General features: G+C 47.3%; 1 protein-coding gene across 3 annotated transcripts in view; it reads left to right on the top strand.

The window, feature by feature from the left end:
• The window catches only part of GLI2 (GLI family zinc finger 2), a 138,599-nt gene extending 124,858 nt beyond the window's left edge, over nucleotides 1–13,741 (top strand). For 2 of the 3 annotated variants that reach the window (XM_069732642.1, XM_069732641.1), the window contains exons 13-14: nucleotides 3,280–3,610; nucleotides 8,000–13,741. In XM_069732642.1, coding sequence (XP_069588743.1) covers nucleotides 3,280–3,610; nucleotides 8,000–10,173 — 2,505 coding nt within the window. In that variant the 3' untranslated portion in view covers nucleotides 10,174–13,741. The remainder of the gene's footprint in view (nucleotides 1–3,279; nucleotides 3,611–7,999) is intronic. The other variant, XR_011314606.1, reaches the window with a different exon arrangement.
• The last annotated feature ends 863 nt before the right edge of the window (nucleotides 13,742–14,604 follow it).

Here is a 14,604-nt window from a genome sequence, read left to right as displayed (position 1 = left end):
ACAGTCATTTTGACCAGGGGTGCACAGACTTACATGGCACTGCACAGCGGTGACGGGGACGGCGTGTGCGGCACATGCGAAGCTTCGTAACGGCAGATGTGTGACCGGTAGTACCGCGCATTGATCGGGTATTTATTGGAGGCATTTCCAGATGCCGTTTACTTTAGCGCGGATGAGGCCGCTGCTTTCTATCCACATTATCGTGGCGGGAGCGCGAAGCTGCGGAAAGTTCCGTCTGCGGATACATTCATGTCTGGATGGGAGCCGGCTGCAGTCTGTAATGCTTCATCCTGCGCTGCGCGGAGCCTCATGTATGACCGCGGCGTGGATATTATAGAGACGACGAGGGGGGCACTTACTTTTGCAGTAAACTTAGGACTTGGTTTTATGGAACGTTCGGTACCAAAATCAACCATCATAAATCTCTTCCTAATGATGTTCCTATTATGTGGATTACCACCACTGTCTCTTACTAACTACTACTCCTATTCTTTCTATTCCCTTTCTAACACTTTCCTAAGGACAGACCTTATCAAGGTGAGAGACGTCCGTGCCGGGACCCCAATGACAAATGATTGGGGTCCAATAGTCCCTTATAATTATACTATAAGCAGATACAGTGATTCTTCCTAGTTAGGATATTAAAGGGCCGGTGTCCGGACTTATTACATCCAGGCTTCATCATGTCATGAAAAGTTCTGTCACTTTCTAATGAACTTTGGGCCCAATTCATCTCTTGCATTTTTTTTTTTTTGGGGGGGGGGTGTAATGGGGAGGGGGCTTTAAGTCACGTTTCTTCTTTCTCTTGTATTTATTGCCATTTCTTTGGCACCAATTTCTTTAACATGAACCGCGGGTTCATTAATAACGTGCAAAATAAAGATGCTTTTTATTTTTTCCTTTTACAGACTTTTCTTTAGAGCAAAAAGTCACATGAACTGTTAAAATGTCGCGCACAACTCTTAACAATTGTGCAAACATTTTGAGCATAAAAACTTATAACTCCAGGTGGGGGCTGTGCAGATTTTTAAAACATCAAAAAAAAAAATGAATTTGTCGCAGATATCTGAATTACAAAATTCACGCCCAGAACAGAGAAAAAAACCAGACAAACAAGCTGAAAATAGGTGCAAATTATAAAAAATATGGTGCGAAAGAGGAAATGCAAAAATGAATCGGGCCCTAGGTGTTTAAGTTTTTTTTCCCTTTTTTAAAATCTCTGCTCACTGTAAGTGAATGGAAATTCTCATTGAAAGCCGTACCTACTCACACAGGAGATGGGTATGTTACAATGTACAGTGCCTGGCAAAAGTATTCGGCCCCCAGGAACTTTCAACCTTTTCCCACATTTCGTGCTTCAAACATAAAGATACCAAATGTAAATTTTGGTGAAGAATCAACAACAAGTGGAACACAATTGTGAAGTTGAAGAAAATTTATTGGTTATTTTAAACTTTTGTGGAAATTCAAAAACTGAAAAGTGGGCGTGCAATATTATTCGGCCCCTTTACTTTCAGTGCAGAAGTTGATTGTGGTTGCATGATCCAGTGTTGTCCTAAATGCCTAATGATGATAGATATAATCCACCTGTGTGTGATCCAGTCTTCGTATAAATGCACCTGCTCTGTGATAGTCTCAGGGCTCTGTGTGAAGCATCATGAAGACCAAGGAACACAACAGGCAGGTCCGTGATACTGTTGTGGAGAACTTTAAAGCCGGATTTGGATACATGAATGATTTACAAAACATTAAACATCCCAAGGAGCACTGTGCAAGCGATCATACTGAAATGGAAGGAGCATCATACCACTGCAAATCTACCAAGACCCGGCCGTCCCTCTAAACTTTCATCTCACACAAGGAGAAGACTGATCAGAGATGCAGCCAAGAGGCCCATGATCACTCTGGATGAACTGCAGAGATCTACAGCTGAGGTGGGACAGTCTGTCCATAGGACAACAATCAGTCGTACACTGCACAAATCTGGCCATTATGGAAGAGTGGCAAGAAAAAAGCCATTTCTCAAAGATATCCATAAAAAGTGTCATTTAAAGTTTGCAACAAGCCACCTGGGAGACACCAAACATGTGGAAGAAGGTGCTCTGGTCAGATCAAACCAAAATCAAACTTTTTGGCAACAATGCTAAACGATATGTTTGGTGTAAAGGCAACACAGCTCATCACCCTGAACACACCATCCCCACTGTCAAACATGGTGGTGGCAGCATCATGGTTTGGGCCTGCTTTTCTTCAGCAGGGACAGGGAAGATGGTTAAAATTGATGGGAAGATGGATGGAGCCAAATACAGGACAATTCTTGAAGAAAACCTGTTGGAGTCTGCAAAAGACCTGAGACTGGGACGGAGATTTGTCTTCCAACAAGACAATGATCCCAAACATAAAGCAAAATCTACAATGGAATGGTTCACAAATAAACGTGTCCAGGTGTTAGAATGGCCAAGTCACAGTCCAGACCTCAATCCAACCGAGAATCTGTGGAAAGAGCTGAAAACTGCTGTTCACAAACGATCTCCATCAAACCTCACTGAGCTCGAGCTGTTTGTCAAGGAAGAACGGGCGAGAATTTCAGTCTCTCCATGTACAAAACTGATAGAGACAAACCCCAAGAGACTTGTAATCGCAGGAAAAGGAGGCGCAACAAAGTATTAAGTTACAGGGGCCGAATAATATTGCACGCCACAATTTTCAGTTTTTGAATTTCCACAAAAATGTAAAATAACCAATAAATTTTGTTCAACTTCACAATTGTGTTCCACTTGTTGTTGATTCTTCACCAAAAATTTACATCTGGTATCTTTATGTTTGAAGCATGAAATGTGGGAAAAGGTTGAAAAGTTCCAGGGGGCCGAATACTTTCGCAAGCCACTGTATCTCCAGATGAAGCTGTGGAAAAGAGATACAACACCGATTCATTGTAACAAAGCCTCATCTGTTTGAGAAGACATATAATCGTATTATAGCTTCTCACTAATAAATTAACTTGCTGGCTGCAAGCAGAGATATTGAAAACAGTGAAAAATAGAAACTGAGTGCATCAAACTGGTGCTGCACGGTGAAAAAAGCCTCATAGATATGACTGGTGGTCACCTCTGACCCTGCGGGTTCTGGATGTAGTGATGAATAGGAGAGTCCATCTGGGTGACGTGTGCTGCTGCATGCTGCCTACAACCCCCATCATCCAGCTATGATGACCCCCATGCATGTTGCACCTGTCGCCGCTGTTCTCCTCCAGCACTGACCTCGTGTTCTGTCCCTCAGATACAGCCCAGCCCTGGCGGCCAGTCGTCCTGCAGCAGTGAGCCATCTCCACTTGGCAACGCCAACAACACTGACAGCGGAGTAGAGTTTCACGGTGATGGAGGCCTGGGGGACATCTTCGGTTTGGAGGACACCAGCCCCGTGGTGGACTCCACCATCTCATCGGGTAATGCCATGGTGGGCTTGCAGCTCAGGAAACAAGGTGGCACCGCGGTGCAGCGTCTGGAGCAGCTCAAGAAGGAGAAGCTGAAGACAATGAAGGAATCGTGCTCATTCATGAATCCAGCTCCACCTGCCAGGAACACCAAATTCCCAGCCATCTCTGGAAATGGTACGTGATGCCAGAGCTCAGGGGAGGAGAGGCCACTATGGTATATATAATCTGTGACTCCTGAGGGGGCAAAAGAGCCAATACCTACTCTACAAGAGCCAATACCTACCCTACAAGAGCCAATACCTACCCTACCCTACAAGAGCCAATACCTACCCTACAAGAGCCAATACTTACCCTACAAAAGCCAATACCTGCCCTACCCTAAAAGAGCCAATACTTACCCTACAAGAGCCAATACCTACCCTACAAGAGCCAATACCTACCCTACAAGAGACAATACCTACCCTACAAGAGCCAATACCTACCCTACAAGAGCCAATACCTACCCTACCCTACAAGAGCCAATACCTACCCTACCCGAGCCAATACCTACCCTACCCTGCAAGAGCCAATACCTACCCTACAAGAGCCAATACATACCCTACCAGAACCAATACTTACCCTACAAGAGCCAATACTTACCCTACAAGATCCAATACCTACCCTACAAGAGCCAATACCTACCCTACAAGAGCCAATACCTACCCTACAAGAGCCAATACCTACCCTACAAGAGCCAATACCTACCCTACCCTACAAGAGCCAATACCTACCCTACCCTACAAGAGCCAATACCTACCCTACCCTACAAGAGCCAATACCTACCCTACAAGAGCCAATACATACCCTACCAGAACTAACACCTACCCTACAAAAGCCAATACCTACCCTACAAGAGCCAATACCTACCCTACAAGAGCCAATACCTACCCTACAAGAGCCAATACCTACCCTACAAGAGCCAATACCTACCCTATAAGAGCCAATACCTACCCTACAAGAGCCAATACCTACCCTACAAGAGCCAATACTTACCCTACAAAAGCCAATACCTGCCCTACCCTAAAAGAGCCAATACTTACCCTACAAGAGCCAATACCTACCCTACAAGAGCCAATACCTACCCTACAAGAGCCAATACCTACCCTACAAGAGCCAATACCTACCCTACAAGAGCCAATACCTACCCTACAAGAGCCAATACCTACCCTACAAGAGCCAATACCTACCCTACAAGAGCCAATACTTACCCTACAAAAGCCAATACCTGCCCTACCCTAAAAGAGCCAATACTTACCCTACAAGAGCCAATACCTACCCTACAAGAGCCAATACCTACCCTACAAGAGACAATACCTACCCTACAAGAGCCAATACCTACCCTACAAGAGCCAATACCTACCCTACCCTACAAGAGCCAATACCTACCCTACCCGAGCCAATACCTACCCTACCCTGCAAGAGCCAATACCTACCCTACAAGAGCCAATACATACCCTACCAGAACCAATACTTACCCTACAAGAGCCAATACTTACCCTACAAGATCCAATACCTACCCTACAAGAGCCAATACCTACCCTACAAGAGCCAATACCTACCCTACAAGAGCCAATACCTACCCTACAAGAGCCAATACCTACCCTACCCTACAAGAGCCAATACCTACCCTACCCTACAAGAGCCAATACCTACCCTACCCTACAAGAGCCAATACCTACCCTACAAGAGCCAATACATACCCTACCAGAACTAACACCTACCCTACAAAAGCCAATACCTACCCTACAAGAGCCAATACCTACCCTACAAGAGCCAATACCTACCCTACCCTACAAGAGCCAATACCTACCCTACAAGAGCCAATACCTACCCTACCCTACAAGAGCCAATACCTACCCTACCCTACAAGAGCCAATACCTACCCTACCCTACAAGAGCCAATACCTACCCTACAATAGCCAATACCTACCCTACAATAGCCAATACCTACCCTACAAGAGACAATACCTACCCTACAAGAGCCAATACCTACCCTACCCTACAAGAGCCAATACCTACCCTACCCTACAAGAGCCAATACCTACCCTACCCTACAAGAGCCAATACCTACCCTATCCTACAAGAGCCAATACCTACCCTACCAGAACCAACACCTACCCTACAAGAGCCAATACCTACCCTATCCTACAAGAGCCAATGCCTACCCTACCAGAACCAACACCTACCCTACAAGAGCCAATACCTACCCTACCCTACCCTACAAGAGCCAATACCTACCCTACAAGAGCCAATACCTACCCTACAAGAGCCAATACCTACCCTACCCTTCAAGAGCCAATACCTACCCTACAAGAGCCAATACCTACCCTACCCTACCCTACAAGAGCCAATACCTACCCTACCCTACCCTACAAGAGCCAATACCTACCCTACAAGAGCCAATACCTACCCTACAAGAGCCAATACATACCCTACAAGAGCCAATACCTACCCTACCCTACAAGAGCCAATACCTACCCTACCCTACAAGAGCCAATACCTACCCTACCCTGCAAGAGCCAATACCTACCCTACAAGAGCCAATACCTACCCTACAAGAGCCAATACCTACCCTACAATAGCCAATACCTACCCTACAAGAGCCAATACCTACCCTACAAGAGCCAATACCTACCCTACAAGAGCCAATACATACCCTACCAGAACTAACACCTACCCTACAAAAGCCAATACCTACCCTACAAGAGACAATACCTACCCTACAAGAGCCAATACCTACCCTACAAGAGACAATACCTACCCTACAAGAGACAATACCTACCCTACAAGAGACAATACCTACCCTACAAGAGCCAATACCTAACCTACCCTACAAGAGCCAATACCTAACCTACCCTACAAGAGCCAATACCTACCCTACAAGAGCCAATACCTACCCTACCCTACAAGAGCCAATACCTACCCTACCCTACAAGAGCCAATACCTACCCTATCCTACAAGAGCCAATACCTACCCTACCAGAACCAACACCTACCCTACAAGAGCCAATACCTACCCTATCCTACAAGAGCCAAAACCTACCCTACAAGAGCCAATACCTACCCTACAAGAGCCAATACCTACCCTACCCTTCAAGAGCCAATACCTACCCTACAAGAGCCAATACCTACCCTACCAGAACCAACACCTACCCTACAAAAGCCAATACCTACCCTACAAGAGCCAATAGCTACCCTACAAGAGCCAATACCTACCCTACCCTACCCTACAAGAGCCAATACCTACCCTACCCTACCCTACAAGAGCCAATATCTACCCTACAAGAGCCAATACCTACCCTACCCTACCCTACAAGAGCCAATACCTACCCTACCCTACAAGAGCCAATACCTACCCTACAAGAGCCAATACTTACCCTACAATATCCTACCCTACCCTCGCACAAGTCGCTCGCATCAATACCCGGCACTGCCAGCTACATAGAATTAAATGCCTCTGCACACTCCGATCCCGAGTACCGGCAGAAGTTCCGGGTATTGAGGCGAGAGACTTGCGCGATTTTCTCGCAAGTGTGACCCCGGCCTAAGTTGCATGAAGCCGGTCGGCGGATGTTTAAAAGCCACTGTTGTCTTATGTAAATGTGTCTTAGTCGTGGCGTGGGGAGATGACATTGCACGTCTCCAGGGTCCAAGCAGAAGAATGGTAATTATTAGTGTTGAGCAAGAAGATCCACAGAACACTGGTCTTGTGGTACGTCGCTCCTCCATGGCCGCCGGGGCAGAGTCCAGTGAACATTCTCCTCTCTGGCATTCCTAGCGCCTCTTCTAAATAGTAGGTGTCGCTGACATGGCGCACACAAGTCAGCCTACTAATCCAGAGCGTCCCTGTGGATCCCAGCAGGTAGGAGGCGATTCACAGGGCTCAGGTCGGGCGGCCATACACTACCGACGTAGCGGCTGGACCAGGGTCCTGTGGATCTGTGTGCTGATCTGTATTATCTATACTGGGACCCCAGAATCAATAGTACGGTGCATGTAAGGAGACGCATAGTGCAGGAGCTTTTTCAATTTATCATTTGGTTCCTTATTATTTTCTATGATTTTCTTCTGTATTTGATCGATTTTTTTATTTTTTTTTTATCTTTTTTTAGCTTTTTTTACTGCAATATTAAAAAGTGTTTTCCAGGTTCCGAATATCCTAGGGATGGGCCATCTATTTCTGATTGCTTGGGGTCCGACTCTGAAGAAACGACAAAGCTTTAAGTGCTGAAGAAGCCCCCCGATTACCTGCACGTCGTCAATTTAATGGCAGCAGTGAGGGGAATTGCAGCTTTAACCTATTCCCTTCCATGGGACATCACTGGGATACACGACCACTGCTATGGTGACGGCATGCAGAGGAGGCTGCAGTGCTCACCGGACCCTCCAAACAGCTAGTCCATGCAGGAGCCCAGAGTCGGACCCCACAAGATTGGATATTGTTGGCCTCTCCTATACGAGCTGTGGATGCTGCGCTGCTCCTTGGCACAATTTTAAGGCCAGTTTTCCTCTTCTCTCTTGCAGGCCCATCGTTTGACAATCTCGGTGTCCCGGGCGGTGTGAATATAAACCCAAGAATCTCAGACCTGTCTTTGAGTGATATTACGATGTTGAACCAGTTAAATGACAGGCGTGACAGTGCCACGAGCACGCTCAGCTCCGCGTACACCAGCCGGCGATCCTCGGGGATTTCCCCGTATTTCTCCAGCCGCCGTTCAAGTGAAGCTTCTCAGTTTTGTGGGAGACAGAACAATGGCAGCTCTGCTGACTCCTATGACCCCATCTCCACGGATGCGTCCAGAAGATCCAGTGATGCCAGCCAACACAATGGTTTGCCCACGCTGCTCAATCTGACTCCTGTGCAGCAGTATCGCTTGAAGGCCAAGTATGCCGCAGCGACAGGCGGCCCGCCGCCTACACCCCTGCCCAACATGGAGAAGATGAGTTTAAGAAGCAAGATGTCCTTACTGGATGGATCGAACTATCCCCTGCCCGCCTTCAGGCAGCAGCTGGGTCCGAGACGATGCAGTGACGGTTTGGGAAATGCCCCAGTACCGATGTTTCCACATCAGGTTCCTGGAAACGGCACAAGACGCGCCAGTGACCCAGTCAGGATGGCAGCGGGGCTAGAAGGCCAACATGTACCAAGGGTTCAGCGTTTCCACAGCATGAACAGCATGAATACGCTGCACCCTTCACAACCCGTGGACAGGATGAACATCGTCCTCCAGCAGTACGCCTGCTCCGATGGAAACCTTCACAGACACGTGTATTCTCCACGGCCACCGAGCATCAGCGAGAACGTCATCCTGGAAGGCATCCCAGCCGATATGGACGTCCCTGGCGGTGAGGACGACCTTGTGCTGCCGGACGATGTCGTCCAGTATATTAATGCTCAGAGCAGAGGAGCTTCAGAGCAGAATCCTCCGGCTGACTTCAGTCATCAGCCTCCAAGTAATATGAAGAACTATCTGCAGCCTGCACAGAACCAGTGTCAGATCACGGCTTCGGACTTGCAGAAGAACAACATGCCAGTACAGTGGAACGAAGTCAGCTCCGGCACCGTAGATGTCCCCGCTGATGTGCCAAAACAGACATTTATACAAGGGAACTTAGCGGTCGTACAGCAGACGCAAAACTTCAGCCAATATCAAAACTTCAACCATCAGCCGTTCCAGGCCGGTGCGAATAATCTGCCGGCGGCACAACAAGACCCAGCCCAGAGGAACTGCAGTGTCAATGGGCAGAGACTTCATTACATTCAGCACCGGCACCAGCACATGAACCAGGGCCAGAACCCCAGCATCAGCTACAACCAGCAGCAGGGCTTTACCCAGTCTCCGCATACATCAAGAGTCACCAGTGATGGCCAGTGCCAACTCTCAACCTCATCCAATGGATTGGAAAGACCTGGCCACCACGTGCACGCTCCTCAGAGTAACGCAGCCAGTAATAACCAGCACGTGATGATGAACGGCTGCCGGGACGGGCGCACAACTAATCATTTCCAGACTAAACATCAGACCCTTCAACCAGCAAACTCCTATCCCAACCCAAGTGACCCGAACCTGTTCCATAACATGCCAATGTCAGGTCAGGGCATTAATAACTTATTGATGCAGCCGAGACCGCCACCTCATCCCCCCAACAGGCCGAGGAGTATACATTCAGGGCATCCTGCCACGTTCATGAGGGGCTCCGTGAGTGAGCAAAGTCCGTGCCAGCAAACAGCAGAAGCCACCCCGAAAAGAACCAGTGAGGAACACGAGACCACCTCGTGTATGAATGCTAAAGACAATGGTTTACTCTATTACTCAGGCCACATACAGGTGTTTGACCAGAGCAGCATTTATAATTCTGCACCAGACTGTTCAGTGAGGCAGGTGCCCACCATGCTGTCTCCGGGAGTCAATCAGGTCACTAGCACGGTGGTGGACTCTCAATGTCTGGAACAACCTCCTGTCATAGACTTCGATTCTATGATGGATGACGGGGACCATTCCAGTCTCATGTCAGGGACCATAAGTCCGGGCCTTCTCCAAAACCTTTCCCAAAACTCTTCTCGCCTCACAACTCCTAGAAACTCTTTGAATTTTCCTTCTGTCCCAGCTGGGATAAGCAATATGGCCATAGGGGATATGAGCTCTATGCTTAGCACGTTGGCAGAGGAAAACAAATTCCTTAATCTCATGTCCTAACATGAAGCTGTGAGTGCCAATCATGGTGGGAGCCGCTGGGACTATTCCAGGACAATCTGCAGTGTATTGTGGGGACTGTAGGACTGACACTTGCCAAGCAAGTAAAAGGAACGGAGGAGATATGTGACTAAGATGGAGGGCCGCACACCTCAGGAGGCGTCTTCCAGACGTCCACAGTCAGTCATTATACCGGCTGATTTTCCTTCTTTAGCTTCTCCTTCCTCCAGAGTCCACATCCTTCCCCTGATCCAAGACGGCTGTGGACTGCAAACTGCCCAAAATAAACGTTATCCTAAGAGTTTCCCAAGTTTTTGGTGCAGAGGGTAACAGCAGACCTTCAGTAAGGACTTGTCCCGCAGACCTTCAGTATGGACTTGTCCCGCAGACCTTCAGTATGGACTTGTCCCGCAGACCTTCAGTAAGGACTTGTCCCGCAGACCTTCAGTAAGGACTTGTCCCGCAGACCTTCAGTAAGGACTTGTCCCGCAGACCTTCAGTAAGGACTTGTCCCGCAGACCTTCAGTAAGGCCTTGTCCCGCAGACCTTCAGTAAGGACTTGTCCCGCAGACCTTCAGTAAGGACTTGTCCCGCAGACCTTCAGTAAGGACTTGTCCCGCAGACCTTCAGTAAGGACTTGTCCCGCAGACCTTCAGTAAGGACTTGTCCCGCAGACCTTCAGTAAGGCCTTGTCCCGCAGACCGCTGCTGTGTAAGCTACGCACAGTCAAGCAGACGGGATACACCGAGTCCTCACACTGCCTCAGCCATCGCAGCCTCCGCATTGTTTACATCCGGTGTAAATACTCGGTTTACGGTTGTGTCACGTTTCTTATGCACAGGAGGATTGTGTGTCGTTCATATGTTGTGCCAGTCATTTCTCACGTCGTGAAAAGCCATATTGTGTCACTGGGGCTGAGGCAGCTCCTCCATGAACGCACAGCTGCTCCGCACCTCTTATCGCACACGGACCTTAGGGTCATGTCGTCATCTTCCGGCCTCTGTCATAGCTCAGTATTTTAGGCTGAGACGGACAGTCAATCGCATTACGGAGGGAAATAAAGCAATAATAGAAAATATTCCAGTGTAACCATTAAGAAGCTCTACACACGGGGACAGGGGTAGGAGAACAGCAGAAATCAAGTAGAAAAGCGCATTCACCTCCATGGAATAATTTATATACGAACACTAATATATACAAACGTAATCAGAGACATGGCACAGCCCAACATGTAGTTCTGTGACATTGATTATCCAAAACTCCGACTGTAAATGCCAACCCCCTGCTCTGACTGTAGTTCCAATGATGACCCCCTGCTCTGACTGTAGTTCCAATGATGACCCCCTGCTCTGACTGTAGTTCCAATGATGACCCCCTGCTCTAACTGTAGGTCCGATGATGACCCCCCGCTCTGACTGTAGGAACAATGATGACCCCCTGCTCTGACTGTAGGTACAATGGTGACCCCCTGCTCTGACTGTAGGTACAATGGTGACCCCCTGCTCTGACTGTAGGTACAATGATGACCCCCTGCTCTGACTGTAGGTCCAATGATGACCTTCTGCTCTGACTGTAGGTTCAATGATGACCCCCTGCTCTGACTGTAGGTACAATGATGACCCCCTGCTCTGACTGTAGGTCCAATGATCATCCCCTGCTCTGACTGTAGGTCCAGTGATGACCCCCTGCTCTGACTGTAGGTCCAATGGTGACCCCCTGCTCTGACTGTAGGCACGATGATCACCCCCTGCTCTGACTGTACGTCCAATGATGACCTTCTGCTCTGACTGTAGGTTCAATGATGACCCCCTGCTCTGACTGTAGGTACAATGATGACCCCCTGCTCTGACTGTAGGTCCAATGATCATCCCCTGCTCTGACTGTAGGTCCAGTGATGACCCCCTGCTCTGACTGTACGTCCAATGATCACCCCCTGCTCTGACTGTAGGCACGATGATCACCCCCTGCTCTGACTGTACGTCCAATGATCACCCCCTGCTCTGACTGTAGGTACAATGATGACCCCCTGCTCTGACTGTACGTCCAATGATCACCCCCTGCTCTGACTGTACGTCCAATGATCACCCCCTGCTCTGACTGTAGGTACGATGGTGACCCCCTGCTCTGACTGTAGGTCCAATGATGACCCCCTGCTCTGACTGTACGTCCAATGATGACCCCCTGCTCTGACTGTAGGCACGATGATCACCCCCTGCTCTGACTGTAGGCACGATGATCACCCCTTGCTCTGACTGTAGGCACGATGATCACCCCCTGCTCTGACTGTAGGCACAATGATGACCCCCTGCTCTGACTGTAGGTACAATGGTGACCCCCTTGTCTGACTGTAGGTACAATGGTGACCCCCTGCTCTGACTGTAGGCACAATGATGACCCCCTGCTCTGACTGTAGGTACAATGGTGACACCCCGCTCTAACTGTAGGTCCAATGATGACCCCCTGCTCTGACTGTAGGTCCAATGGTGACCCCCTGCTCTGACTGTAGGTCCAATGGTGACCCCCTGCTCTGACTGTAGGTACAATGATGACCCCCCGCTCTGACTGTAGGCACAATGATGACCCCCTGCTCTGACTGTAGGCACAATGATGACCCCCTGCTCTGACTGTAGGCACAATGATGACCCCCTGCTCTGACTGTAGGCACAATGATGACCCCCTGCTCTGACTGTAGGCACAATGATGACCCCCTGCTCTGACTGTAGGCACAATGATCACCCCCTGCTCTGACTGTAGGCACAATGATGACCCCCTGCTCTGACTGTAGGCACAATGATGACCCCCTGCTCTGACTATAGGTTTCCCGTTTTGACTGTAGATACAATAATCACCACTGCTCTCACTATGGTTCATCACCCAACCTGATGGAAGGTACTTTTATTAACCCTGGCTGTATGATGCAATTATGAACTCTGTGGTACAAATATTAACCCATTACTCTTGTTATTACTCCTTTCTGCCTGAACCACTTTCCCCCCTCTGACTGATCGTACAGCCCCCCACTCTGATTGCATTACATTACCCCATGCTCTTACTTTATGATGTAATAATTACTCAATTTAATAATCTAATTGTATGGTACAATAATATGGTCCCTGTATTAATAATCAATTATTCTACATTCTGTGTATAACATTAATCATTTACTAATTTGATTGACCTTTACACGAATGAATGTGGAGGGAAAGTACGAGATGTGTCCTCTGCGGTCTTTATAGTGCAATACTGAACCAGGACATCCCCTGATTAACACTATGAGCGCCAATTTATCTCCTGGTTAACTACGATGGTCTCCACAAGTTCTAGTCCTCATATCGGCTGCATGTCTTACAACCAGCCATCGCTCCGGGTTCAGGACAGATATTTTTTGTTTGCGAGTTCTGTGTCAACTAAAGTATTTCTTTCAAGCCTGTAAATATTCTGTATAAATTGTCCCCCAATATCCGAGCCAGATCCAAGAGATTTATATTCCGTGATAAATAGACGCATTTTTTACAGTTTACAAACTGCCTTGTAAATACACATTTTGTATATTAAACCTGTACTTTTTACACTTGGCTCCTTCTGGCTCTGTTCTGTGTGTATGTTACATTGTATATTCTGCTACACTGAGCACACTAATGAATATGGCGGAACAGCAACATTATCAGGCTCCTAGTCCTACACATCGCAGTATCCCAGGGCACAGGCAAAGAAAATTATCATAGTGGACGTTCATGGTAGAAGTATTATAGTAGTTATATTCTTGTACATAGGGGCAGTATTATAGTAGTTATATTCTTGTATATAGGAGCAGTATTATAGTAGTTAAATTCCTGTACATAGGGGCAGTATTATAGTAGTTATATTCTTGTACATAGGGGCAGTATTATAGTAGTTAAATTCCTGTACATAGGGGCAGTATTATAGTAGTTATATTCTTGTACATAGGGGGCAGTATTATAGTAGTTATATTCCTGTACATAGGGGCAGTATTATAGTAGTTATATTCTTGTACATAGGTGCAGTATTATAGTAGTTATATTCTTGTACATAGGAGCAGTATTATAGTAGTTATATTCTTGTACATAGGGGCAGTATTATAGTAGTTAAATTCCTGTACATAGGGGCAGTATTTTAGTAGTTATATTCTTGTACATAGGGGGCAGTATTATAGTAGTTATAGTCTTGTACATAGGGGCAGTATTATAGTAGTTATATTCCTGTACATAGGGGTAGTTATATTCTTGTACATAGGGGCAGTATTATAGTAGTTAAATTCCTGTACATAGGGGCAGTATTATAGTAGTTATATTCTTGTACATAGGGGGCAGTATTATAGTAGTTATATTCTTGTACATAGGGGCAGTATTATAGTAGTTATATTCCTGTACATAGGAGCAGTATTATAGTAGTTATATTCTTGTACATAGGAGC

The sequence above is a fragment of the Ranitomeya imitator genome, chromosome 7, assembly GCF_032444005.1.
Source record: "Ranitomeya imitator isolate aRanImi1 chromosome 7, aRanImi1.pri, whole genome shotgun sequence".
NCBI lineage: Eukaryota > Metazoa > Chordata > Amphibia > Anura > Dendrobatidae > Ranitomeya > Ranitomeya imitator.
This window is presented reverse-complemented; position numbering and strand designations above follow the sequence as displayed.